Source organism: Protopterus annectens, chromosome 5.part0 (assembly GCF_019279795.1).
Source record: "Protopterus annectens isolate FY-2018-M chromosome 5.part0, PAN1.0, whole genome shotgun sequence".
NCBI lineage: Eukaryota > Metazoa > Chordata > Ceratodontiformes > Protopteridae > Protopterus > Protopterus annectens.
The window spans coordinates 1772542117-1772569714 of NC_056735.1; the positions used below are offsets into that span (position 1 = coordinate 1772542117).

The 27598-nt window shown below is 37.8% G+C and overlaps 1 protein-coding gene across 2 annotated transcripts in view; it reads left to right on the top strand.

Moving 5' to 3' along the window:
- Window positions 1-27598, top strand: part of DSCAM (DS cell adhesion molecule) — a 3720739-nt gene that overhangs the window by 3322479 nt on the left and 370662 nt on the right. For both annotated transcript variants that reach the window (XM_044071570.1, XM_044071571.1), the window contains one exon: window positions 16381-16411. In XM_044071570.1, coding sequence (XP_043927505.1) covers window positions 16381-16411 — 31 coding nt within the window. The remainder of the gene's footprint in view (window positions 1-16380; window positions 16412-27598) is intronic.

Consider the following 27598-nt stretch of genomic DNA (forward strand, 5'->3'; position numbering starts at 1 on the left):
CTTATGGAGATTTCCATTTACACGTTCGATGTGCACTTTCGTTATTTTCATATCAACAATATCAACTTCGATATTGTCTGCTTTCGAGCATATAATATAGATATATATATATAGACCCAAATATTCTGTGGGCTGAAACAAAAGTTGAACTTTTTGGGAGGTGTGCATCCAGTTACATCTGGCGTAAAAGTAACACAGCATTTCAGAAAAAGAACATCATGCCAGCTGTCAAACATGGTGGTGGTAGTGTGATGGTCTGGGGCTGCTTTGCTGCTTCTAGACCTGGATGACTTGCTGTGATTGACAGAACCATGAATTCTGCTCTCTACCAAAAAATCCTGAAGGAGAATGTCTGGCCATCAGTTTGTGACCTCAAGCTGAAGCGCGCTTGGGTTCTGCAGCAGGACAATAATCCAAAACACACCAGCAAGTCCACCTCTGAATGGCTTAAAAAGAACAAAATGAAGGTTTTGGAGTGGTCTAGTCAAAGTCCAGACTTGAATCCAATTGAGATTCTGTGGCATGACCTTAAAAAGGCAGTTCATGCTCGGAAACCCTCCAATATGGCTGAATTAAAACAATTCTGCAAAGAAGAGTGGGCCAAAATTCCACAACAGCGATGTGAAAGACTCATTGCCAGTTATCGCAAATGCTTGATTGCAGTTGTTGCTGCTAAGGGTGGCACAATCAGCTATTACATTTAGGGGGCAATTACTTTTTCACATTGGGTCATGTAGGTTTTGGATAGTTTTTTTTTCCTTAGTAACTAAAATCATCCCTTAAAAACTGCATTTTGTGTTTACTTGGGTTATCTTTGTCTAATATTTACATTTGTTTGATGATTTGAAACATTTAAGTGTGACAAACATACAAAAAATAAGAAATCAGAAAGGTGGCAAATGCTTTTTCATTGCACTGTATATATCTACATCTATGTCTATACACACACACACACACACACACACACACACACACACACACACACACACACACACACACACACACACACACACACTCTAGCATATTGAAATGCATATGGCCGAAGCCATATGCTCGTGTTTCTGAAGCTCAACTTCGTGAAAGGGAGCTAAAAAAAGAAAGATGTAACACAACAAAGTGTTTCTGCAGGGGGGCAAGCCCCCATGCAACCCCCTTACCCCCCCGCTACTTATCTATTCCAACTCTGAGATCACACTACAGCGCAGAAAGGGAAATCTGCTGTTCTGTGCTGTATGCCATTCCCCATTCACAGAGTCGAGCTTCTACAATTTCGAGCATATGGTCTCGGACATATGACTTTCGAGATTGTGGACGTTCGACTTTGTGAAGGAACTATATATATATATATATATATATATATATATATATATATATATATATATATAGATATATATATATATATATATATATATATATATATATATATATATAGATAGATATATAGATATATAGATATATATATAGATATATAGATATATATAAATATATATATATATATATATATATATAGATATATACTTATATGTATATACATATATGGGTTGCCATAGTGGTAAGGTGCTTACCTATGAACCTATGAAACTAATTCAGTCTAACTTCAATACATCTTCTCTTCTTCTCCTTTCAGCTGCTCTCATTATGGGTCACCACAGCAGATCATCAGTCTGCAGAACGAGTGGCAGTAGAGTTTTATGGTGTTGAGTTGCCAGCCCAGCGTCCAACCTACCTCAGAAGGCACACACATGCACACACTCAAATCCAATTTAGAATGTCCAGTCAACCTTCCAGCATGTCTTGGGGGAATGTTTGAGGAAACCAAAGCACCTGCAGGAAACACACATGATCACAGGGAAGACATGCAGACTCTGCACAGAATGCACCCCAGCTGAGAATTGAACTGGAGAACCTCTTGCTATGAGGTGACAACACTAACCTCTGCACCACTGTGCCACCTTTCTAACTTCAGTATATCTAAAACCATTTAATCTAATGCAAATAAAGTGATGAAAAAAGAAAAAAAAGAAAACAGTGCATGCCTGCATCTGCCAGACATCTGGCTAATTATATATCCCAAATTTGAGACTGCATAACAAAGAGGAAAGAGCTCATAATACACTGTGTGCAGTCTCGCAAATATCACCTGCAGTACAGCATACCTGTAGCTGTGTAAATCAATCTAATACAAGATTCACTTACACTACTGTCACAAGACATAATGCACATGGTCAAAAAATATACATTATTTGATGTAGTGCTTATCGTCTGTAATTAGACCAACTGAATGGAGCCCTAAATGTCTATATCAATATGTACATAGACAGACAGACAGATAGATACAGATGTACTTCTTTTAGCAGAGTGTGGCATAAAAGTCAATATCTGTTTGTCGGCACAAATTCATTATTACCATGCGGTGCTGGGGGGCCTGCTCCCCTTCCAAAAAAACAGAAGTTTTGTTTTACTTCACAGCATGCACATTAGGGGTTTATTTTTGACATTTTACATTAAATTTTTAGTGTAGATCTACTGATGTTTAGACTTACACACACACACAAACATCCCTTTCTCTCTCTCTCTCTCTCTATATATATATATATTAAAAAAAACATATATATATATATATATATATATATATATATATATATACACATATATGTATGTATATATATTTAGGGGTCTACCTGATATTACTGAAACTAATTCCTCATCATGTGTCTTATGGGAAACCATTCAGTATCGTTGACACAGTACCCTAGATTTTTTCTTATACTTTATTCTTTGGCCAACTTAATATGCAGCACATATACATCTGTGACAGCTTCCTCTCACTGCTGTTCACAATTGATGTTTACAATGGCTTATGCAATGCAGTACATCTAACACAGAGCGAGATAATGATATATCCCACTGAACTTGCACTTTCCATAATGCTCAGTTTCTTCCTGCTATATTATACTATATTAGGGTGGTCTTCATCAGCATCCAACTTTAGTTAATTTTGCTATTTTATGGGGCTGCATTAGGGATATGTCTGGCTTGCATTTTTTTTTAACCTAACTCCTTAATATCTCCATCAGTCCAGTTCATATGCATCTGCCCCATTTTTAGTAACTTTGTAACTTAGGGTCCTGTTACATGCATCATGGTTGCTTAATCCATAGGGCCCTTTTGTTTTGCCAGTCATCTCTGGGCCCTTTCACTATAAGATGTCAAGCCCATTAAAGACATCTACTTTGTAATAAAACCACTGTGGTTCTAAGAATAGGGATTCCAAATAAACAACATTCCTGTTTGCTACATTTGAGATCTACCGTAACTGTTTCTGAACTGATACTTGTTTAGTTCAGATAATTTTAAATAATATGGTGGTGGTGCTGCGGTAGCGTTGTTGCCTCACAGTTAGACGTTGCCCATTCGATTCTCAGTTAGAGCGTCTTCTGTGTGGCGACATGCGTGAATGGGCATTCCTTCATTGAAGGTTGTGCGTTAGGCCCGGCAAGCCAGCACGTCAAAATCTACTGCCAATCATTAGCGGACCGGAGTTCTGCTGTGGCGACCCCTAACCGGGAAAAGACAAAAGAAAGAAAGAAAGAATGGTGGTACAGTTGTGTTTTATTAAGCTTCAAAGCACATCTGATGGTCATAACCCTAACTATTGCACTAGAACTCCAGTCAGGGGGTGTAAATAACTATTTCCTGTCTGAAATCTCAACATATTCTCAGACACATTTAGAATATGTTATGTATACAGTCACAGTCACCATTAAGTTACCCACTAGCCTGGATGACACCCTTAAATTTTTCTGTCACACTTATGTTACCTGAGCAAGCAACTTACCCTAACAAGAAAATCTATGACCCCTTTTAATAAATGAACTAAAACAGCAGACTCTGTGGTGCCTTTGTAGAAAAGGCCTTTTATCTAGCCTTCTGAGTTATAAGAAAGTAAGGCATATTTGTAAAACATTATTCCTTCAAGTAAGGAAACCTGCATAAAAAAGAAAAATAATATATATAGGGTACTGCCTAAATAGCCCAAAACCAATTTGGAAGTATAGTTTACTAACTTACTAATGAAAAATACCCTTTCTGCCTCGAGAATTTTGAGACTTACCCTGTTTTAGTCTTAAACCTACCATGGATGAAAAGTTTGATGGTGCTTCACTTTGGTGGCAACCAGGGTGTTACTAGCTGAGATGTCATTATACCTTGGTACTCAAGAGGATGCTTTTTTCCTTCAGTACTTTTTTCTTGTAGCTTAGAAGAAAAGGAGAAAAGGAATGTTTTAGTGACTGTTGTCCATTCACAAACTTACTTCATGTCCTTTAAAGTGTGTCATACTACCCACGTTTGTGCACCTTGTAGCATACCTCTCATCTGGCCAAATTTTAACAAATTGTCCAGATTTTTGACATATATTTTTGGTCTGCTCCTCATAAAATTTATGGTTTTGTTTTAAATCACTGAAGATTGACAGTCATTTGTGTTTCAGACTTCATATCCTTCGTAAAATGCATGCTAGCCCAAATCTTGTTGTCCTACCAACCTTCTAAGTTTATAAGAACAGCATTGAAAATCTATCCCTTTTTGGACCTTTATCCCTCCATTATTTTAGGCTTTGTCCAGATTTTTTGAACTAAGATGTAGAGAGCTATGCCTTGTAGTCATCATTGCTTCTGAATGTTATCGCCTATCTGTTAAATCATTCCATTGTGCAATGTACAGTACAAAGGGGGGGATTGACAAAATAAACATCTGAAACTGTTCCCACTATTCATCTGCAGGCTGAGGCATTGGAAAAACATTGCAGAAGCCTGTCTGTTCTACACGGACAGGTATTAATTACAAGTATCATAAGAACCGTGCTACTGATCCACCATTAATATAACTAAATAAATGATCTTCTTCTTCTTGAAACACTGCAGTCACCCTTCTTTTTCTTTGTAAATGCTTTCCATGGAATTAAATGTCATGGCAATAAAGATGCTGGGCCTAAACTATAAAATTGCCGTTTGCTTCTTCTGCAAAATCAAATACAAAGTTAGAAAGGATTGCAGTCATGGCAACAACATTACTACAGGGATCAGGAGGTGAGTGGGGCCATTAGACATCAGTGATGACTATTTACTTAAGTGCCTTCACGTCATGGCACAGACATCATTATGGGGATCAGGGGTGGGTGGAGCCACTATACACCAGGAATGACTATTTACTTAAGTGTTTTCATGTTTTATGCCATGGGACTGACATCACTTTGGGGAATCATGGGGTGTGCAAAGCCACTAGATGTCAGGGATGACTATTTACTTAAGTATCTTCATGTCAAATCATCATCATCATTTCTGGGATCAGTAGGTGGGTGGAGCCAGTAGACACCAGCAATGACTATTTACGTAAGTGCCTTCATGTCACAGCACCAACATCACTACTTGGACCAGGGAGTGGTTAGAACCATTAGACACAAGTGATACTATTTCCTGGTTTGTTCTGATCTGTTTTACTGATTGGATGCTATCCAGATCTTTGTTTAATTAAGACTGTATATCACTAGACCAAAACATTTTCCTTGCCCCTTTGTCTCACATGCTGACCTGATATGCTGTTGTCAGCAAGCTGTAGTGTCTGATTTGTCCTGCTTCTTACATCAGCATGAACTTTCCCCAGGCCCTCCTACCCTTTTGCTGTTAATATTTTAAATGCCAGTGTCTCTAGATTTTACCCCTTGTGGTCATCTGACTACCAATTTCCCTCCTTCCCCTTTGATTGCTGTTGTCAGTTGTGTAAGCTAATTAAGTACTTTTCCCACTCATTGTTTTGCATAGATCCATAATACTGACAGCCCACTCAGGAAACAAGTATTGTTCATGAGCTGTCCTCCCTTACTACAAATCATCATTTTTTACAAAGCTTCATCTGCCTAACATCCTTTTCACACTCTGAGGGGTCCTGAATTAATCCTGTGCCATGCTTGGCAGATTAAATATTATTTTACAATTTTGCACTTCATTTAACTGCTTTATCTGCTGATTTTTGCACTTTAAATCACTTTCAAGTACCCTGATATTGTGCTGTTTACTGATTGCCGAAAACTGTAGTTTTCAGAAGTTTTACTGGCAGTGTTGCTGTGTAATCTGCTGCTTTGTATTATACTGTTTGTCATTTGCTGAGAACTGTACTTAGGAGAAGCTTTACTAGCAATATTACTGTGTAATTTGCTACTTTGTGTTTTTGTTGGCACCTAATTGCTGTAGTCCGGCAATTTTGGCCCTGCTAAGGGAATTCCACATAGTTTCCTTTGTTTTAAGTGCTTGTATAAATTTAACATGTTTTTGAGTCTCTATGCTGATTCCCACAGAGCTTTGTAATGCTTGGTGTCCTTGCCTCTGCATCTGAAGTAATTTTTTTGCATCATGTGCCATCCATGCACAAGCTAAGTACCTGTATTTAAAAATTACATTTCCAGAAGCTATTTAATGATTACCCACTTTATTTATTGTTTTATTTGTGCATTTATCTGTATTTAAGGTTGGAATTACTGCATATGCATGGACTGTCTTGCTAGTGGTCTGACTGACCTGAAATTGCCTTGTCTAGATAGTCTGTTAAAGTTGTTTTGTGGTAGCATGCACTCTCAAGCACTCTTTTTTGTGCTTTTACATTAAGAGAACTAGGATATCCCATCCAGTGCTAGTAGGAGTTGGCCTGGTCTTTCCAAGTAAAATAATGAGGGTTATGCTACTTAACGCCAGGAGTTCAAATCTCAAAATGCATGCGCTCAAAGCACTCCTAAGTATGGAGAACATCGACATCTGTGCAGTAACTGAAACCTGGTTCAAGGCTCCAGAGAGCACTCCAGCCTATTGGGCTACAACTCATACCACACATTTCAGCCACAGAACATGCTCCAAAACACAAAAGGAGGGCCTGCTACAGATCACCCTCCATGACCCAGGACCACCACTCCGCCTTCTGGAGACACTGGAAAACATGAAGGTCCTACCAAACACCCTGATATTGGGCGATTTCAATTACCCTACCATTAACTGGGAAAACTACTTGAGTACAAACTCCCAGGCTCAGCGCTTCCTGGAATTTATCAACTCAAATGCCCTGGATCAGCTGCTAAACTCCCCTACCAGAGGTCACAACATATTGGATCTGGTCATCACCAACATGGGCGACAGGTGTTCCGTCCCATTGTTCAACCCGTCACTGGTTAGATCAGACCATAAACTAATCACCCTGGATGTCCACACCCCACCACCACCCCCAACCAAGGAAACCACAGTGAAAAACTTTTCTAAAGCAAACTTCACCTTACTTAAGACAGAGGTGGTAAGTTTCACAGCCCCCCCCCACTAAAGGATAATACTGCCCAAGATGCAGAATCCCTTACAATTGCACTCTATGAGTACCTACAAGGATGCATGGATCATGCCATCCCTAGCAAAACCAAGACTCACTCGCCTAAAAGGAAACCAGTCTGTTGGACCCCTGTCATAAACAGGTTATACAACAAAAGGAGGAAACTAGTTCAGAAAAAAAGCAAATCCCAACAAGGAAAGACTTCCCTGATCAGTATCAGTAAGAAACTAAGGTCCCTCATAAAATCATCCAAGGCTAACTTCGAAAGAAAATAGCCAAGGATTCGAAAGATAACCACAAAGCTTTATTTAGCTATGTCAAGAATCTAAGTGGCAACTCGCAGATATGCTCTGAGCTAGTGCAAAATAACACAAAATATACTGACCCTACTGATATTGCTAACATCCTGGCAGATAGATTCAGTGCAAACTTCGCCTCCCTCTCACCTTCAAAAGGGCCCACAACAATTCTAGAAAAGTGTAGTGTCCTGGAAATCACAGAAGCACAAGTGAAAACAGCCCTTTCAAAAGCCAAAAACACAGCATCAATGGGGCCATATGGTGTCCCAGGCTGCGTGTTGCATGAACTACAAAACGAAACTAACCCCCCACCTAAACACGCTGTTCAACCTCAGCCTCTCCACAGGCTACGTGCCCATAGTATGGTGCACAGCAATGGTTATTCCTCTCCACAAAGGAGGGGCCACTATACTACTGAAGAAAGCTATATGCTGAAACCGGTCTAGTTCACTTGTTTCAACAATAAACTTATTTCAGCTCATCTTTGGTGCTGGCGTTTTATTTTGATGCATACTAGTTTGGTTGCCTTGCATCAGCCGTACTTGCTAGCTTTTCATTGCTGCGAGGCCACAACTGACCCTGGTAACTATCGCCCCATAAGCCTGACTAGCCTGGTCTGCAAGGCTATGGAGGGCATCATCATGGAACTCATTAACAAAGACATTGGGAACCTCCAAACACTTGACCCGACCCAGTTCTGCTTTAAGGGCAGATCATGCCTAATAAACCTGGTTGACTTCTTCGAGACAGTCACCAAGGCCATAGACGAGGGAAAGGTGGTTCACACAGCCTACCTTGATCTCACCAAGGAGTTCAACACCATTTCTCACTCATGTATTATAGAAAAACTCACCAGCCTGAACATAAACCCCTACGTCACAAGATGGGTTGCCAACTGGCTTACAGACAGAACTCACATGGTAAGAATAGTGGGCTCCAGGTCTGACTCTAAACCAGTCATAAGTGGTGTCCCACAAGGCTCGGTTCTGGGACCCCTACTCTTTGGCATATATTTCTCAGAAGTACAGGCAAACACAGGAGGACTATTACTAATCAAGTTTGCAAATTACTGCAAACTAGGAGCTATAACCGACTCTATGGCTGACACGGACATCCTTCAAAAAGGTCTTACTGAGACAGACACCTGGTGTCATAGTCATGGCCTCAAACTAAATGCCAAAAAATGCATAGTCATCCCATTTGGGAAAAACAAAACACCCACAAATTACCAAATAGGTGGCAGCCCCTTAATACAGAAGAGGTAATAAGAGATCTAGGGACCCAGGTAGATAATAATCTCTCCTTTGACAATCATATTGCCAAAGTAGTTAGGAAATCCTTCTATGTGGCCTATCTAATTACTAAGGGGTGCACATCTAAAAATAAAGAGGTTATAGTGCCCCTCTACTCATCACTCATCAGACCCATCATAGAGTACAATGCCCCATCTGGGATGTACCTCACAAGACACTTCCAACAGCTGGAAAGACCACAAAAGCACCTCACCAAGAGGATTACTGGCCTCAAACATATGTCCTATGTAGCCCGACTGAAAAAACTCCAGCTGTACTCAGTGGCATATCGCTTACTCAGAGGTGACCTCTGCCTGACTTACAAAGCCATGTCCAACTCAGAATTGATGGACATGCTCCACCTAAAGAAATCCAAGTCACTGCGAGCCACACACTCTAGTGAGCTAAACCTCGCCACAACAATAAATAGAACATGCTGGAGGGATAGATTCCTGTCACAGAGACTCCCCATGGTTTGGAACAAAATCCTTAACTACATTAGGCAGAGCCCATCACTAACACTCTTCAAGAGAAGCCTTGACGAGTGGATGGGTAACAGAAAATACACCCCTGGGATCACTTCATTGGCTCTGCTTGACAGGGGCTCAGTTAATTAATCAATGGGGCGGCGAAAGCCGACACACTCTGGCTAGGCTTATAAATGCCCTCGGGCAGATAGCCTAGTACCTACCTATGAACCTAAATAAGGAGGTTTACCTATAAAACTAGTAATGGAACTGTAACCTACAATTTAGTGACACATTGCACAATGTTAAGCTCATGGCAGCTAGCTTGCACATCAGATAGCACTAATACCATATCCTAGCACTATCTAACTCCATATCCTAGCATTATTCAACTCTCATCCCTAACCCTAAAGACCACCCTAGGAGACCTCTGTAAAACCCATTCCTCAAACCTTAATAGCCTACCAGTTTGGTAGATATGAGCAACCTGAGACAATGTAGCAATTGTCTCATGTGCATTGACAACCTTTTCATTATTAAAGAGCCCAAACAGTGTGAGAGAGATGTGCATACTCAATTTCCTCGGAGCCAAAAACTTTGCATACAAGCAAGGTTGGCAAGAACACACATATTACATCCACCCCACATAGTGTCCACACACATAGACCATCTTATGCTGAGGCACTAAAAAGCAATTTTCCCAGATTACAAAGATTTCCTAAGCCTGCAAATAACAGTGCCTATCCTCAGCAAACTGCGAAGCATACATCTGAAGCAACACCAAACACCACCCATAAGCAGACCCCTAATGGACCCCTGAAAACAAAGATCATAGGGCAAGCAAGCAATTTATGCAGGATTCCTGTCATAGGGAACACCATTGTATGATACATAGATGACCCCCTCATCAGACTAGTCAAGGAGAAGATTATAGTCAGTTGCTTATCTGGAGTCAAGATCCATCAAGTTGCACATGTACTCAAGTCATTGCACATCAGGTACCAGTATGATTCTATCATAGTCCGTGTTGGTATAAATGACCTGAAACATACCTCTCTGGATTATATGAACTGAGACATTATGGGTCTCTCTGAATATGTGTTTCAGACCAGTATGTGCCTTGCATTGATCAGAATTCTACCTTCACCAAGGGTGATGCCACAGTATAAGCAAAAAAATGATTGTCTTTAACAACTGGCTTAGTTTCTGGTGTTGGTCCAGGGGTGGGGGTTCAATATCTTTCAGCAGCATGAGAGGACATGGTCAGCAGAGCACATTGCTTTGCCAAAGTTAGCCCAAACCTCTCCTCCCCTGGACTTCTGTCTGTTGGCTAAAATTTTATCCACCTCCTTAAAGCCTTTTTGGGAATGCCCAAGTGATAAACCTACTGATATAATAAATAAAACCCAAAGGATCATAAAGGTGTTACTCCTCAATCCTAGGAGCCTTAACCAGAAACCCCACATGCTACAAGCTCCCTCACTCTGGAAAATATTGACATCTGTGCCATTACCAGAAACATGGTTTAAAGCTGCAGAAAGTACTCTGACAGTGCAAGGCTACAGTGCTTTCCACATAATTAGACCATCAGTTGCATATACATGGACTAAAGGTGAAGGTGTCTCAATCTTCATTAGCAACAAGTGTACATCAGCATTGGGTAAAATGGATAATACCCCAGAGTTCATCCATGATCAGCTCACCTTAGATAAAGACCTGTACCATATCTTTGTAAGTTATAGATCGCCATCTATGAATCAAGAATCCCACAGCTCTTATCTAGTCCTACAGGAAGTACTCTCCATCCAACCAAACACTTTAGTCATGGGAGTCTTTAGGTACCCCTCTATACAGATGGAAACATAGACTGCCTCCAACTTGCAGGCATAACATTTCCTGGACTTTATTAACAGAAATGCCCTTCATCAGTTAGTGCACTGGAGAGTTCAGCTCACAAAGCTGTCTTATTCAAAATAAAAGCCAACTTAGAAAACCCAGCAAAACTTGTTACGATTAGAAACTGTTCTATTAGCAAGCAACATCATATTGACAGTTTATCAAAATTCAATATCCCGCCTAACCGAGTTCACAGCAGCCTATGTAGAATTATTCAAAGGAACACTGTACAAATGTAAATGGCTGAATAGAGCCTTCTGTACCTACTAGAAGTAAGCCCAAAACAAAATCCACAAAACAAACCACATTGGTTAAATCCTAATTTTAACAGGGTATATAAAAAAAGGAAAAATGTCATGGCCAAAGTCCGAAAGAGCAACTCTCATAACGACACAAGCTCTTTAATAAAACTAAGCAGAAACTAAGAGGGCTAATTAAATTCAGCAAGGTCAGTTATGAGGTCAAGATAGCTTCTCAGGCTAAAGACAACCACAAGACCTTCTACAGCTATGTGTGAAACCTCAATGGGAACATGCAACAGTGAGCAGAAATGGTAGTAAATGGTACCAGCTTCACTGAGCAGAGTGACATAGCAAATCTGCTCACAAATTCAGCTCAAACTTTAACATCCACTCTCCTGTCAACCCTTGTGAAATCCCTACCAGCATAACCCCCCCCCTCCCACCAGCTATCAGCAGGGACTAGGTCATAGCAGCACTCTTGAAGACTAAAAACACAGCCTTACTGCTTCCCAACAGTATCTCAGGTTGCCTCCTAAACAGCATGAAGCATGATCTATCATAACTACTTCAGTCACTTTTCATCTATAGCTTCAAAAGCAGGCTACATACCGAGCAAATGGATGATGGCAAAGTTATCCCCCTTCACAAGGATGGACTATCAAGCTACCCTGGAAACTACCGACCCATTAACCTGACTAGTCTAATATGCAAAGCCATGGGATGACTTATCATGGAAATAATCAACAAAGATATTGACAACCTACAAACATTTAATCCATCCCAGGCTGATTTTGTCAAAGGAAAGTCATGCCTAGTTTAACTGATAGACGTCTTTGAGAAGGTAACCAAGGCAATGGATGAAGGGAAAAGGGTGCATACCACCTATCTATACTTAGCTAAGGTATTCAACACAGTACCCACTGAGGTATTGTGGGCAGACTCGCTCAACTAGATATAAATCCTTACACAACTCACTGGATTCCAAGCTGACTCACAGATAGGACCCAAGAAGTTAGGACTGGTGAGACCACCTCCATGAAGAGGCAGGTCGCCAGTGGAGAACCACAAGGCTCCATGCAGGGCCCACCCCTTTTGGAGATCATGGCTAATGTCAACTGCAAATTGTAAGCAATCATAAATTCTCCCTTTGGCACTAGCATCATGTCAGAGTTTATAACACAGACAAATGACTGGTGCCAAAGCTACAGATTAAAACTCAATACAAAGAAGTCCATTGTAGTGCCTTTTAAGGAAATGTCTACCTAGACTAATTACTCTATTGATAAGACACCCCTAATCATTGACCCTGTATTTAGGGGTCTATATTATAAGATCGACGTTTGAAAACATCGAACAACATGTGGTTGACACCATATGGTCAATGTCTTCAAACATCAATCTTATAAAAATACAAAAAAAAAAAGAAAAAAGTACCCTAACGGGTTTAAGCAGGGGGGCAAGCCCCCTGCACCCCCCACCCCACCCCCACTACTTAAATATACGAACTCCGGGACCACACTACATTGCAGTAAATGGAAATCTCCTCTTACAGAAATTTCAGTTTACATGCTCGAGATCCTGAGCGTTTGGTATTCTCGTGTCAACAATGTCAGATTCGACATTGTCGGCTTTCAAGAATATAATATAGACCTGTAGTTAGAGATCTGGGAACATATATATACAGTAATCTGGCCTTTGACCAGCATGTTGCTATGGCAGTAAGAAAATCAGTCTATGTCACCTAAATTATAAAGGTATGGCATTCAGGTCCAAGGAAGTTATAGTACCACTCTACTCATCCCTTATCAGACCCATCATTGAGTACAGTGCCCTCTTCTGAATGTATCTGACTAGGCATATGCAACAGGGGAAATACTCACTGAGGTTCTTCACCAAGAGAATCCAAGGTCTTAACACGCTGTCCTATATAGATCGCCTTAGAACCCTGTCTTTATACTTGGTCTCCTACAGGTTGTTGAGAGATGATCTGTGCTTGGCATATAAAGCATCCTTAGATCCAGACCTGATGGAGCTTGCACATCTGCAAAACTATCTGCACCAGAAACACTAGATTCAGGGATTTCAACTTTGCTTGTAACATAAATAAAACATTCTGGTGAGACAGATATGTGACTCAGAGGATTCCCATGCTCTGGAATGGGCTCCCTATCCATGAGAAGAAGAATTCATCCCTACTCCTATTCAAACATAATCTTGACATCGGATGGGAAATCAAAAATTCACCCTTGGGCTGGCCCCATGTGTCTAACAGACAGAGGCTGACAGTAAACAATCCCTAACTAACATATCCCCCCACATAACATTTTACTAACATCCTAACACACATAACCCCCCATTAAGGCACACATGCTACAAGAGGATGCAATTGAGTTGGGTTGCATGGCTAGGCTTATAAATGCCTTAGTGGTTATTAGCCTAGTATATACCTATGAACCTAAGTCATCATGGCACTGACCTCACTACAGAGACTGAGGAGACGTAGGGGTCACTAGACACCAGGGATACATTATACTTACATGCCACAATGACACTACCATCCATATGGGGGTGGGGATAAGCTGGCAATACTAGACATCAAGGATTCTACATATGTGCCATAATGACACATAAACTATTATGGTGGTCGAGGATGAGGGTAACCACAGGAGGGAAAACAAGTCAGGGGGACAGGTACAAGGACTGTGGTATGAGTATGTTTGAACGTGTACTTGTGTGTGTGGCACAGTGGACTGTGGGGGAGGTGCCAATGCCTAGTCAACATTAAGTCGCAGACGTAACTGCACTTCAGAGTCATGCAAAATACCCACTAATGAAGCCTTATCTATATGAATGGCAAATTACCATGTTGTGGGAACAGCCCTTTGTATGGTGAGCTGTACAGCTCACACTAGACCCATTAATGAATCACTGAGAAAGTTTTCTGCTAAATAGTGAAATGCCCATCTCGGGTATATTACTGGAATATTGGTAGTTTATATTGTGCAACATGAGAATTGTATCTGTTGACTACTGTTTCACTTTCTTTACTACTAGACATTCTATTTAAAGATGAATGAAAATAATTGTTTGATGGTTGGGAAGTTTTAAGCATCATATATATTTTATAGTCATTTATGAAAACACCATGAAAATTGTATTTGTTGATTACTTTTTCACTTGCTTTACTACTAGAAATTCTATTTTAATCTGAATCAAATCATTATTCAATATTTGGGGATTTTGATATATATATATTGTAGTCATTTATTAAATAATGTACTTTAAAATTATAAGTTGACAGGGATGATGAAGTAATTAGGCCCAGGCAAATGTGTGCCTGTAAGCTGAACAACAGACATAGTGTGCATGATGGTTTGAGTTGTAACAAATAAATTTGATCCTCCTTATTACTGTTCATAGGTTTATATATCTGAAATTAGTTTGATGTATTATGACTGTTCTTCCTTTATGGTGTTATTCAAAAAGACCACCTTATCTCTGACTAACAGGTAAAATAGTAAAATAAATACTTCACTATACTCACTGAGGTATTAATAATTACAGGATTAATTAGTTAAACAAGTGTATCTTATTAATACCTAGCAGATTAATTAGTTTAACATGTTAGAGCATATAAGCAATTAGCGTTACATTTATCAGTTTCATTTATCAATTATCAGTGTTCAGGAAACAGTAATATATAATAGCTTAAGGTTATGCAACAACATTAATAATAGTTTATATAAGCAGCATTTTTAAAATATGTTGCATTACTAACATTGATTATAATAAGTAAATTGTAAAGTGATGTTAAAATTATGTGCAAAGTGCAATAGTCATAAATATTGTTTTAATTTGTTGTACTGTTTAATTTTTTTAAGTTGACTAGATATTTAAATTGCACACATACTCTATCTACCATACCATAAAGAAACAAATACATTTTTGTTTAAAAAAGGTCTCTTTTTAAACACCTGGTACATGTTTCATGGCTGACATTACATTCCTGAGGTTCTATCCTTAGGATGACACGTTAAACTAACTTATCTTTTACAGTGCTAGTGGTAACTTTAATGGAAATTAAAGAACCCATGACAGTTATTAAAAAGTGTAAAGGAATCCCATCCTCCCAGTTTGTATAAGTACTTTGCCATGTCTTCATTGAAGAGAGGCAGTTGGATATAATGGATCAACCTAGATGGATCAACCTAGTCTTTAGCTGTAATTGTACTTTAAATTACGCATTCATTTTTTTTATATTATAAAGTGTGTATATGATTCAGTGTGCTTTTTATCTATTTGATTTATTTGGAATGCAGAACAAGGCTGTGCAATAGCACTTCATAAGGATATCTTTAAGTGACTAACAAGCAACTACAGAGAGGAGATTATAGAATCAGTTTACACCACTTAGTTTATCTCCATGGCAAGCCAATTCTGTTAAATATGCAGTTAAACGTGTTAGCTGGTTTAGGTACTTTGCAGCATCATTTCTTTTGCTTTCAGATTATTAACTCCATTAAAGTGCATGTAAACATGAGCAATGGAATAAACACACAGTGGTAGCTTGCACAGTCACTGACTGACAAAAAGATTATAAGTCTGCAGTTCTAACTGTATAAAAAATTAATTTCTTAATTCATATTCTCATACCTTTGCTCCTGTTCTGGAGCAAGTGAGCACTTTTCAAAATTAGTTGCCATGCATCATCCTGCTACTGTTATGAATGTTCTTTGTCTAGAGTGATGGACACTGTCTCATCATGTTATCGCGGGGAATGAGATATGTCTCACATTATTGTTATTTGCTCTTTTTTTAGATGCAAAGAGTCTAGCTGAAATGCTAATGAGGTAAGTCAGTTTAAATTTAGTAAATTGCTTTTATTTTTACTAACAATGATGAATTCTTCTTTTTATATAACATTACTGTATACAGCAAATGAAGAATGCATAAATACACATGATAATTAACTGTAAAACATTTTCCCATGTACCAGGTGCTGGTTTGTCAGTTTATTGTTACTCCTTTTCCACATCATGCATCAATTTAAGTGAACTTTAGTGACTGTTCTTATGTTCCACATAATCCAGAATAGTTTGGTTCAGTATGGCACTATGTTTGCTAGCAAGTGTTTGGTTTGGGCAACTTAAACACACATGACAAGATGTACTGCAGGAACAGTTTACAGCATGTGGCACTGGACAAGGTAATACTATAATCATTTTAATGGTTTGTTCCAACATTTATATTTCCCTGAGGAAAATGTGCATACATATATATATATATATATATATATATATATATTTGCTGGCACAGGGAAAGCATGATGGCTGGCACATAGATTTGCTTATTAATTGATCTGCACTAATTGCCTAATATTCAACAGGTTTCCTCTTTCCAGTAAAGTGCACATATGTGTGTGCTTGTGTGTGTGTGTGTGTGTGTGTGTGTGTGTGTGTGTGTGTGTGTGTGTGTGTGTGTGTGTGTGTGTGTGTGTGTGCATGTGTGTGTAAGTCCTTGTTGGCAGAATTAGTATAATTAACGTAAGTGATGGTTACCATGTTAGTGAAAAGTCATACAGTAAATTGGCAACCAATAAGTGTATCAGGTAGTATAAATATTAAGTGAAATTATTACATAATGCATAACATTTTCTGAATAACTTAAATGTTATGCCTTTATTATAAGTTGTTTTAGTTATACTTGTCAAACATAATTGACTTTTTGTGCTCCAATTTTTCCATTCAAATCTTCACAGATTGTGCAAAATAATTTCACTGAAAAGTATAAACAATGCTTCTTTTCAAATCTATACCATGATACAGCAAAATACACATTCATTAATTATTATTGAAATTATTTTGACAGGTGCTTATGAATCTTACTGTACATAATGTGTGAAACTTTTACAGGATGAACAAAGAATACATTTTTATATGCTCTTACAAAGTTGACTGTCATTAATAACCAACTACACACACACACACACACACACACACACACACACACACACACACACACACACACACACACACATACACATACACATGCACACACACACACACACACACACACACATACACACACAATATATTTCTCCTTTTTCCTTTTCTCCAATGTTGTATGACCAAGGAGTTGGTGTGGGCTTATCCTCCATGAGTGGGTGCAGGGAATGTTACCCTTCTACAAAAATTACATCCTTTGGTTGTTTTTCTATATTTGATGTGTTTTCATGGGTGAAGTTTTCTCAGCCAGTAAGGCTGAAATTCTGTGCTGGCAATGTTTGTTTCTATTTTATCAGGTCTCTTGTGTTTTTAGGTCAAGTTTTCCTTTTATAATTTTAAATATACGTCAGTGTATATATGTATATATGCACAATTTTATTTACAATGATCACATGCTCACGATATTGACCTTCAAATATTTGAGAAATAAACATCAGTTATTGAATCATCAAATATTGCCAAGGCACAAACATGCACAAACAGACATGACCACAGAACAGCCCAACATATCCAGTACTAAAACAACACATACAAGTATAGATAGGTACACACACACACACACACACACACACACACACACACACACACACACACACACACACACACACACACATACATACACACATGCACACGCGCACATACACATGCACACACACATGCACACGTGCACATACACACGCACACACACACACACACACACACACACACACACACACACACACACACACACACACACACACACACACAATATATTTGTCCTTTTTCCTTTTCTCCAATGTTGTATGACCAAGGAGTTGGTGTGGGCTTATGCTCCATGAGTGGGTGCAGGGAATGTTACCCTTCTACAAAAACTACATCCTTTGGTTGTTTTTCTATATTTGATGTGTTTTCATGGGTGAAGTTTTCTCAGCCAGTAACTCCTAAGGCTGAAATTCTGTGCTGGCAATGTTTGTTTCTATTTTATGAGGTCTCTTGTGTTTTTAGGTCAAGTTTTCCTTTTATAATTTTAAATATACGTGAGTGTATATATGTATATATGCACAATTTTATTTACAATGATCACATGTTCACGATATTGACCTTCAAATATTTGAGAAATAAACATCAGTTATTGAATCATCAAATATTGCCAAGGCACAAACATGCACAAACAGACATGACCACAGAACAGCCCAACATATCCAGTACTAAAACAACACATACAAGCATAGATAGGTACACACACACACACACACACACACACACACACACACACACACACACAAATGTACCTTACATGGGGTTTTGCCCACCATGCCCTTCAATGTGGTGGCTTTGCCCCATACTCTTACCTAGAAATTCCAAATCCATGTTCACATAATTACTACAAGGGGTCAGTCAACCCTAAACAGTTCACTCTTTCTTGCACACAAGTTCATCTTTCAAATATTCGGCAAAGACTGCACCTTTACTTCATGGTTGATTATTTGAATGTTCAACCAGTCCCTCTGCAACAGTATGCAAATATGTCTATACCTTGTTTTAATTAAATCTGGACAAAAAGTGGAAGTATTGTATCAGACTCGTTTTTGTTTATGTGTTTTTCTTCACTAGTAAACTGCATTCTTAGAGTAAACAGAATATTTTGTTAAACTTTTATGGAGTAATCTATAATCCGTCTGGTAGTATAAGACAGTATGCACATGCTGTGCCATAAATTGTACTGAAAATAATCATAGAAAAAATAACTGAATAGTAGTCCCAGTTATCCATTATTTGTAATAATTTTTATTACTTATTACAACATCTTGTACTTGTGGTATGATTTATCTCCAGCTTGATAATTTAAACTGAAGAAAATTATTTTCATTGGCCCTTGTTTCACAAACACTTAAAACTGGGAATTTGCATGGTGTTAAAATATTTTGGATTTCCACTAATGTCATTGATTTGTTTTGTTTCCTTTCCATGCTCTGCATCGGTTTACTGCTTCATTATAACTTAAATAGGCTGGATAGGTGATAATGCATAACTAAACAGAAAGAAATGAGGACCTGACTAGATCAGCTAATTGGGATTGCCGTTTACAGTTGGTCAGAAAGTATTCATGTCTGTTTTGTTGATTTACTAATTAACAATTATGTAATTCTTACCTCATTATGGTTTATAACTGCTTCTTTAAGACCTACATTCATTTCTGACCCCCACACGCCATTTCGCTATACTAGATTATGGGTTTGCTTAGCTTGTGCTTGGATATAGTAGCTGTACAGTCCCACTTCTGAGACAGATACAGACACATGCACTAACATAATAATAATGCAGATGGTAATTAATGAGTTCTCTTTTTTCATCTGATAATCACCCACGTTTTTTATTTTGCCACTTACTGTGTTCAATGAATTGTAGTAGGGAAACTGATTGAAGGTTCTGACAATATGTCTAAAATTCTAAGCTCTTTTTTATTAATCCATCAGGCAAACATTTTAGATATCCTCTTCAGTCTCAGATACAAACTTTTACAGCTGTTTTGAGATTTAGTAGTCTATACCTGCCATAAGACAGCTGTTAACATTTGGTGACAAACAGATGTATTGGATGAGCAAACTATTTTAAAGGCACTTTTTTCCATTTTTATTCCTTTAAAAACATGTAAATTATTTGAAACAGGTATGTAATGCCTCAAAAGGCATTAGGGTTCTAGGCTGTATTGTGTAATGAACAATAAATAGAAATGTCATTCATATTAAAATGAAAATCCTAGTGATGCAGAACATCAAAGCTGTAGATGTATTTATTAAATAAATATATGCATACACAATAGTGCTTCCATTGCCTAATCACAGAAATCCTTCATTTATTGTCAGGACTGAAGAAGTTCCATGATTAGGGAATAAGACACTAACATGTATACATGTGTCTGTTTAATAAATTTACCTATGGCTTAAATTTACCTAACAATGTTGTATAAAGTCAGAATTCTGTATCATACAACCACAATTGCTGTTAATATAGTTAATAATATTGGCCTGACAAGTGCTACAATGGCCTAACCGGTTATTAACTGTTTCTGTTTTCTACCACCATAGACTGAATGGCAGCATTAATTGTCAAATCATATTTTAGTCCCATGTATGATACAGGTGGGACCTGATTGCATGACCATCTTTGAATGTGTAGTGATAACAGTGCTGAATATGTTTACCAAGCCTCTATCTACTAAGTTGCAAAGATTTATTCCTGTTGGAATTTTTGGAGTTCTTTTCAGATGAATGTAAGTGTACCATAGCTTGTTAGTGCTGATAATGTTTTCATGGTAAATTACTAATTATGATGACTAATAGTTGCGTATGAACTCTTTCAGCTTATTTATTTGGATGTTAAGCTTCTCGTTTCACTCTTACAGACATTAAAGGTCATTCATTGTAAATGTTGTTGCATGTTTATAGGCTCAGAGGTTTATACTAGGCTAATGACCAGCAGGGTCTCTACAAGCCTAGCCATGTGATCCAACCCAGTTTTTGTCCCCAAGTTCCTTGTATGCCTATGTGGTGGGGTATATTAGTAAAGAAGTAGCTAAGGGTTTTGTTTGGGGGGATATGTTGGGGATTAATTTGCTTACTGTCAACATCTGTCTATCAGATATATGGGGACAGACTGGGGTTGAATTTGCGACTTGACATCCAATGATCAAGGGATGAATTCTGCTTTATGTAGATAGGGGAGCTTATTCCATAGTGCAGGGATCATTTGAGACACTTATCGGTCTCATCAGCATGTTTTATTTATGTCACAGTCAAAGTTCAGATAATTGGATCTGTTGTTTCTGGTGCTGTTTGCTATGTGGATGCGTAAGAAATTCATCAGAGCTGGATCTGAGGATGCTGTATATGTTAGGCAAACTATGTGGGACAGGAAATTCATACCCCAGATTCTCTTGGTGAGGAACCATTGAGGGAATTCCAAATGCTATACCTGCTTAGATACATGCCAAAAAGGGGCATCGTGCTGAATGATGGGTCTGATAAGGGCTGAGTAGAGTGGTACTTTAACTTCCTTAGACCTGGATTCTATACCCTTGCTTATGATTTGGGCGACATATAATGATTTTCTTACTATCTTGACTACATGTTAGTCAAACGCCAGATTGCTGTCAGCATATGTTCCCAGATCCCTAACTATCAGGTTAACTCATTGGGGTGTTTTATCAATGAAGTGATTAGCTTAGGTGGACAATCTCCCAAAGGGAACTATAATGCATTTCTTCATGTTGAGTTTTAATCTGTGACTTTGGTACCAGTCATTTGTTTGTGTTAGACCCTCTTGCAGGATGTTGCTATTGTGGTGGGAATCTTTGATAGCTCCTAATTTACAGAAAGCTGCAAAACTTGGTTAGCCAGTTTCTTTGACATTAACAGTTCCTTCTGAGAAGTGGATACCAAACAGGAATGGGTCCAACATGGAGCTCTGGGGTATTCTATTGCTGACTAGTCTCCTAATGGAGGTGGTCTGATCTATACTGACGTCTTGGGTCCTACCTGTGAGCCAGCCAGAAATCCAGTGAGTTATGTAGCAATTTATGCCTACTTCTGAGAGTTTATCAACATTAACTGAATGGGGTATTGTATCGAATGTCTTAGCCAGGTCAAGATGGGCAATATGCACTGGTTTCCACTCATCCATAGCCTTGATGATCCTCTCAAAGTAGAATACCAGGCTGAATTGGCAAGACCTTCCTTTAACAAAGTCAGACTAGGATGGGTCCAGTGTCTGTAGGCTGCCAATGCTTTTGTTTATCATTTCCATGATAATTTGTTCCATGGTTCTGTATATCAGACTTGTTATACTGATGGGTCTACAGTTCCTTGGGTCAGTTGATGGTCCACCTTATTAAGAGGGATATCTGTTGCAGTCCCCCCCATTCACCTGGCATGTAACCTATTTTGAGGCTGTAGTGAAGAGTTCCTCAAGCTTTCCATCTAGGTCTTATTTTAGACTATTTAGGAGGCAATAGAGAATATTGTTGAGGCCCATTGAAGCAGTGTGGAATAAACACACTTAATTCAACAGTGAAAAAAAATCCTTTTGGACTGATTATCTCCTAAAGGGAATTAAATAAAGCTCTCAACATTCAAAGTTAAGCTGCATTGATGTTCTGTTACAGCATCTCAGGTTTTTACTGTGGTACTTAATTTATCATCTAAAACTGCTGATATATCATTTAATTGATGTTGTTTATATCAAGGTAGTGGCTTAAACTATAGAAGACTTTACGTCTTGAGTCCTTAAGAAAATCTTCTTTGATTTGAAGAGTTCTTGTGGGAAATTGGTACACAAGATTACAGATCAAAGAACAAATGGATGAATTATTGACAGAAAGAAGGCAAACACGTTCAGGCATTTTGGAATACATCATCCAGCAACTAGTAAGAAAATCTATTATTTTAACAAAAAAGTTGCAACTCTGAGAAATCAGTATGTCCAATTATTCCATTTGTGGAATATGCTCTAGAAGTAGCATTTTTTAGTCCAGAAGCATACTTTTTAACATTCGTTGCTCAGTTATTTGTCATGAAGCTTGAACTCATTTATAATAAGATCTACATTTTTTTCAAACTTTGAAGCTAGCATGACCATCCTGTCCTGTCCTGTGGACAATTGTCACATCTCTGATATCATAACAGTTATTCTGCATATGCACACAGCACTGCAAATATTTGTTTCAAGCTTTATCCAATTCATTTTTGGATTTGAAGATTCTGATGGTCATTTCTACAGAGATGATTCCATGGCCATTTTTGAGAAACTTTTGTCCTTGGGTCCTAACCCAATTGGTGAACAACCATCTCTTGAAGAAGTTTAACCTGTACATTGACTCACTTGCAACTTATACCATATTGCTTTATAACTCAAACACTTCCTGACCAGCAATGACGCTTTTCACTGAAAATATAGGAAAGGCAGCAGCACTGATATCACTATGATTAAAGTAATAAATGACCACATATATGCTAATTCTCACAGTTAATCCTCTATTCTTATGTGTATCTCTTTCTCGCTCTCTCTCTCTCTATATATATATATATATATATATATATATGTATGTTTATATATATATATATATATATATATATATATATATAGAGAGAGAGAGAGAAAGATGTGTATATATATATATATATATATATATATATATATATATATATAGATGTATATATGCACGCACGCACACACACATATATAGCTATGCTGGCTGCATTCCTAGTATAATCCACAGTATTTTTATCTTATATGCACATAATCTGAATCATATTTTGTGTAGCTATCCTTGGAATACAGTCCTCAGCTCCATTACCTGTAAAGTAACCTATCCTGTTCAGTGCCTGTATTCTTATGAGTTGCCTGTCTATATATTATTTCTCTGCATTAGGAGAAATTTCAAGGAGTTGCGCACCTCTACATGTTCTTGCATGTTCATTGCTCCTATCAGAGAAGATCTTGTTCTCATGTTCTATTGCACGGATTGCTGTAATGAAAACCATCAATTGACTGAGGTAGACAGGGGACCTTGGCATCACCAGAAGCCATCAATGGACTAAGGTAGACAGGAGACCTTGGCATCACCAGAAACTGTCAATGGACTGAGGTAGACAGGAGACCTTGGCATCACCAGTAGGACAATGTTCCATGTAGACCTGGGCAGACCTCACTCATGATTCTGACATATCCATATCTTCTGAAGACATATAACTATTGTCTGCTTATCTCTTTGAGGCACATGCTTATCATCAAATTGAGTTGCAGCTCAAAAAGTTTCAAAATGGCAGTCCGGTAATTATTGCAGTAATAGTAGCTTCACCTCTGCCAGTGTACTGTACTTGTGTTAATTTTGTTCCTTTGTTTACACATGTGTTTCACACCATATCTTATACAGTTAATGAACAAGTGATCAGTAAACAGAATTTACATCAATAGGTAGGATAGCAATGTGGTGATTTGTTTGATAGTTGATTAGTCTCTATAAGGAAGGAATCTAAAGAGGTAACAATATTTACATGTGGAGACAGATAGAGTAAGCCCAGGGAATGGCATGACACTTGTTTTCATTTAACTGATATGTTATAAGATACATGTCTAGTTTTATTGAGTTAAGTATAAATTCTAAGAACCAGAAACCAGGGGATGTGAACATGCAGCCAACACACAACTGAGAAAAAATACCAAAAATGGCTCATGTAGTGTCAGGAACCAGTGTCATTCAACTCCAATATGTTTTACACATAAGTGAAGTAAAAAATGAATAAAAACATATAAAAACCCATATAAACATATAGAAGAAGTTTAATGTAGCAAAAATGTCAGCCACAATATTACAGGTTAAGCACTTTTGTCCCTGAAAACGGGACTTCATCAGACCCAGTTTATCAAAAAAGCGGGTTTAAATAAGAAAACTGATTCATCATATGATGAAAAACTCAACTGAAAAACTTTGTTTAAAGAAACGTGAGACGACTATAATATGTACTGGAAAACATACCGTCACTGTAATACATGTTTAAAACCCTATATTACATTTTTTAAAACACATTTGAGAACATATTTGCAAAATCCATTCCACACTACCATACCAACATTACTCTATAGCCAACAGAAACCAATAAACAAGTGATTTAAAGATGTTTTAAATATACAATGTATATACCCAAGTAAATAAATACGACCATGTAACTGACTGTCAACAAAGCATTCACAATTTAGTGGCTCTTAGTTTTAGTACAGGGAGATTTGAAACCTGTTCATTAAGTCTTGGGGTGAATGAGACTTTCACCCTAAGTTGCTATATTAATTCCCTGTATAAATTATTTTTTCTAGAAGTCTGATATGTCAGGCTGTAGATGAAACGTGAAAAGGAAGTATCATCCTTATAGAGACGGATGTAATTTCATCAAGGTCATATGTCGCCAGCATTAGAATATGTAAGCTAGGAGTTAATGTCTGTATGCATGCAAAGTATTTTGGGAAAGATTAGATTATATTATACTTTTGACTGCATTTTGAATATGTACATCCTAGTTTCTGTAATTTATTCCTCATTATGCTTTATTTGCCTTGCTTGTTCTTTACCTGCTACTATTCTGTTGTTGCTTTTATATTTACTCTTTCTTTTCTCAAACTGATTCATTCAATGCCAGAAATTATAAGAAGGAAATATGTATGCTGTAGCAAAACAAAACATTTGACAGAACTAAATATACGAATATAAGAAGTTGAAAATGCAGGTTGACCAAGGTGTCTGAGCATAATAAGTTATTGGCTATTCATGCTTAACGCAACATCCCACCCCACAAAGGGAAGGTATTCCTAGCATTTCATTGTGATATGCCTGAAGTTGCATTTTAACTTTTGTAACTATTTAGAAAGAATTCCTCCACGGGCTGATTTATATAATTAGTTTTCTAGATGGAAAATGTTAAAAATGAAGAAAATCTGCATTGCTTTCAATGATGAATGTTTGATTTTAAATGTGTCCAATACAGACTGAATACTCATTGTTTTATTTCTCTGTATTTTATGATTACGCTCTTGTAAACAAACTGTGACTGAAGTGTTATAGCAGCACAAACACAACAGTTCCCATAGGGCTTTGAGCAAAATAAACAGCTCTATTAAATTTGTGTCCAAATGTATGTATGCATTCAAGAGCTGCAGAAAATTGCCATTTTCCAGAATTAAGCTAAAATGAATACTGAAAGTAGCAAATGATCTTTATTCTGCTCAATTGGAAAGTCCATGCTGTTTTGCATAACAAATCCTAAATGAATAAAAAAATCAGTAAGGCATGCTAGAAATGGAAACATCCTGAATTAGTAGATATTGTAACCTAGAGGACATAGATTTTTAGAATATTTCTGTAAATCCTAATGTAATTATCCATATTCAGTCATTTAGACCATAATATGAAATGTTTAATGTAGGGAGGGAAACTTTAGTTTTCCATAATTTCATTATGAAAGAAAATGTATGCTGTATGAAGGGCAAATGCTTCATTTATAGCCCAGAATTTACTTTCATTAGGGTAAATCAGCAAACCCGGGTTAAAAAGCATGTGTCACACTGAAATATGAAAATTATTCTCTCAAGAAATATATTAATCATTATTTTTGTAGATATTGCCATACCAAGGCAAAAATGTATTTTAATGTATTTTAACAATCAAGAATAAGGAATGCATTGATCCGATGCTCTAGAATATATCTCTAAGTGACTTCTATGATGACGTGTATAAACTTGTTTTACTTATTGGCTAGTACTTCCCAGAAGTAAACCTGTTTTACCATTGGCAAATGACAAAAGCCAAAGGCCTTTTCCTTCTTCAGTAGCCTGTTTAAAACTGTGTTACAGGAATAACTTTCTTAAAATGAAGCAAACTCCTGATCTAAACTTTAGCTGTTGTTTACTAAACAACATTGCTCTATCAGAGTTTCTCTTTACAGCAGCTAAGAATGAATATAACAGATCTCGAGTTTCTTCAAGACAAAGGCTTCATAGTGGTATGCCACAATGTAAAATTAAATCTGTTACAGACACAGTCCCAAATGAGTAGCTTAGTAATAGAAACCATTTCCTTTTGATTGCCTGTGTTTAGATGCCTCTAGCTTTTAGGCTCTTAAGTTCTTCATGAGGTATAAAATAAGGCATTTCATATCATGGAGAGCAGTGATGTGTAATAATGCTCAGGAAAGGTTAATTCTCTGTTTACAGTAAACACCTGTTTTATGTTTCCAAAATAATACTTTTCCAGTTGTTAACCTGAATGAATATCGTACTTGCACAAAGCAAGGTCATTACCCACCTGGAAGCAGATCATAACTGGAACTGACAGCTTCAGGATCAGTTTTATCTGTCCTGCCCCAACACACATGTGCGCACACACATACATATGCACACACACACACACACACACACACACACACACACACACACACACACACACACACACACACACACACACACACACACACACACACACATACATATGCACACACACACACA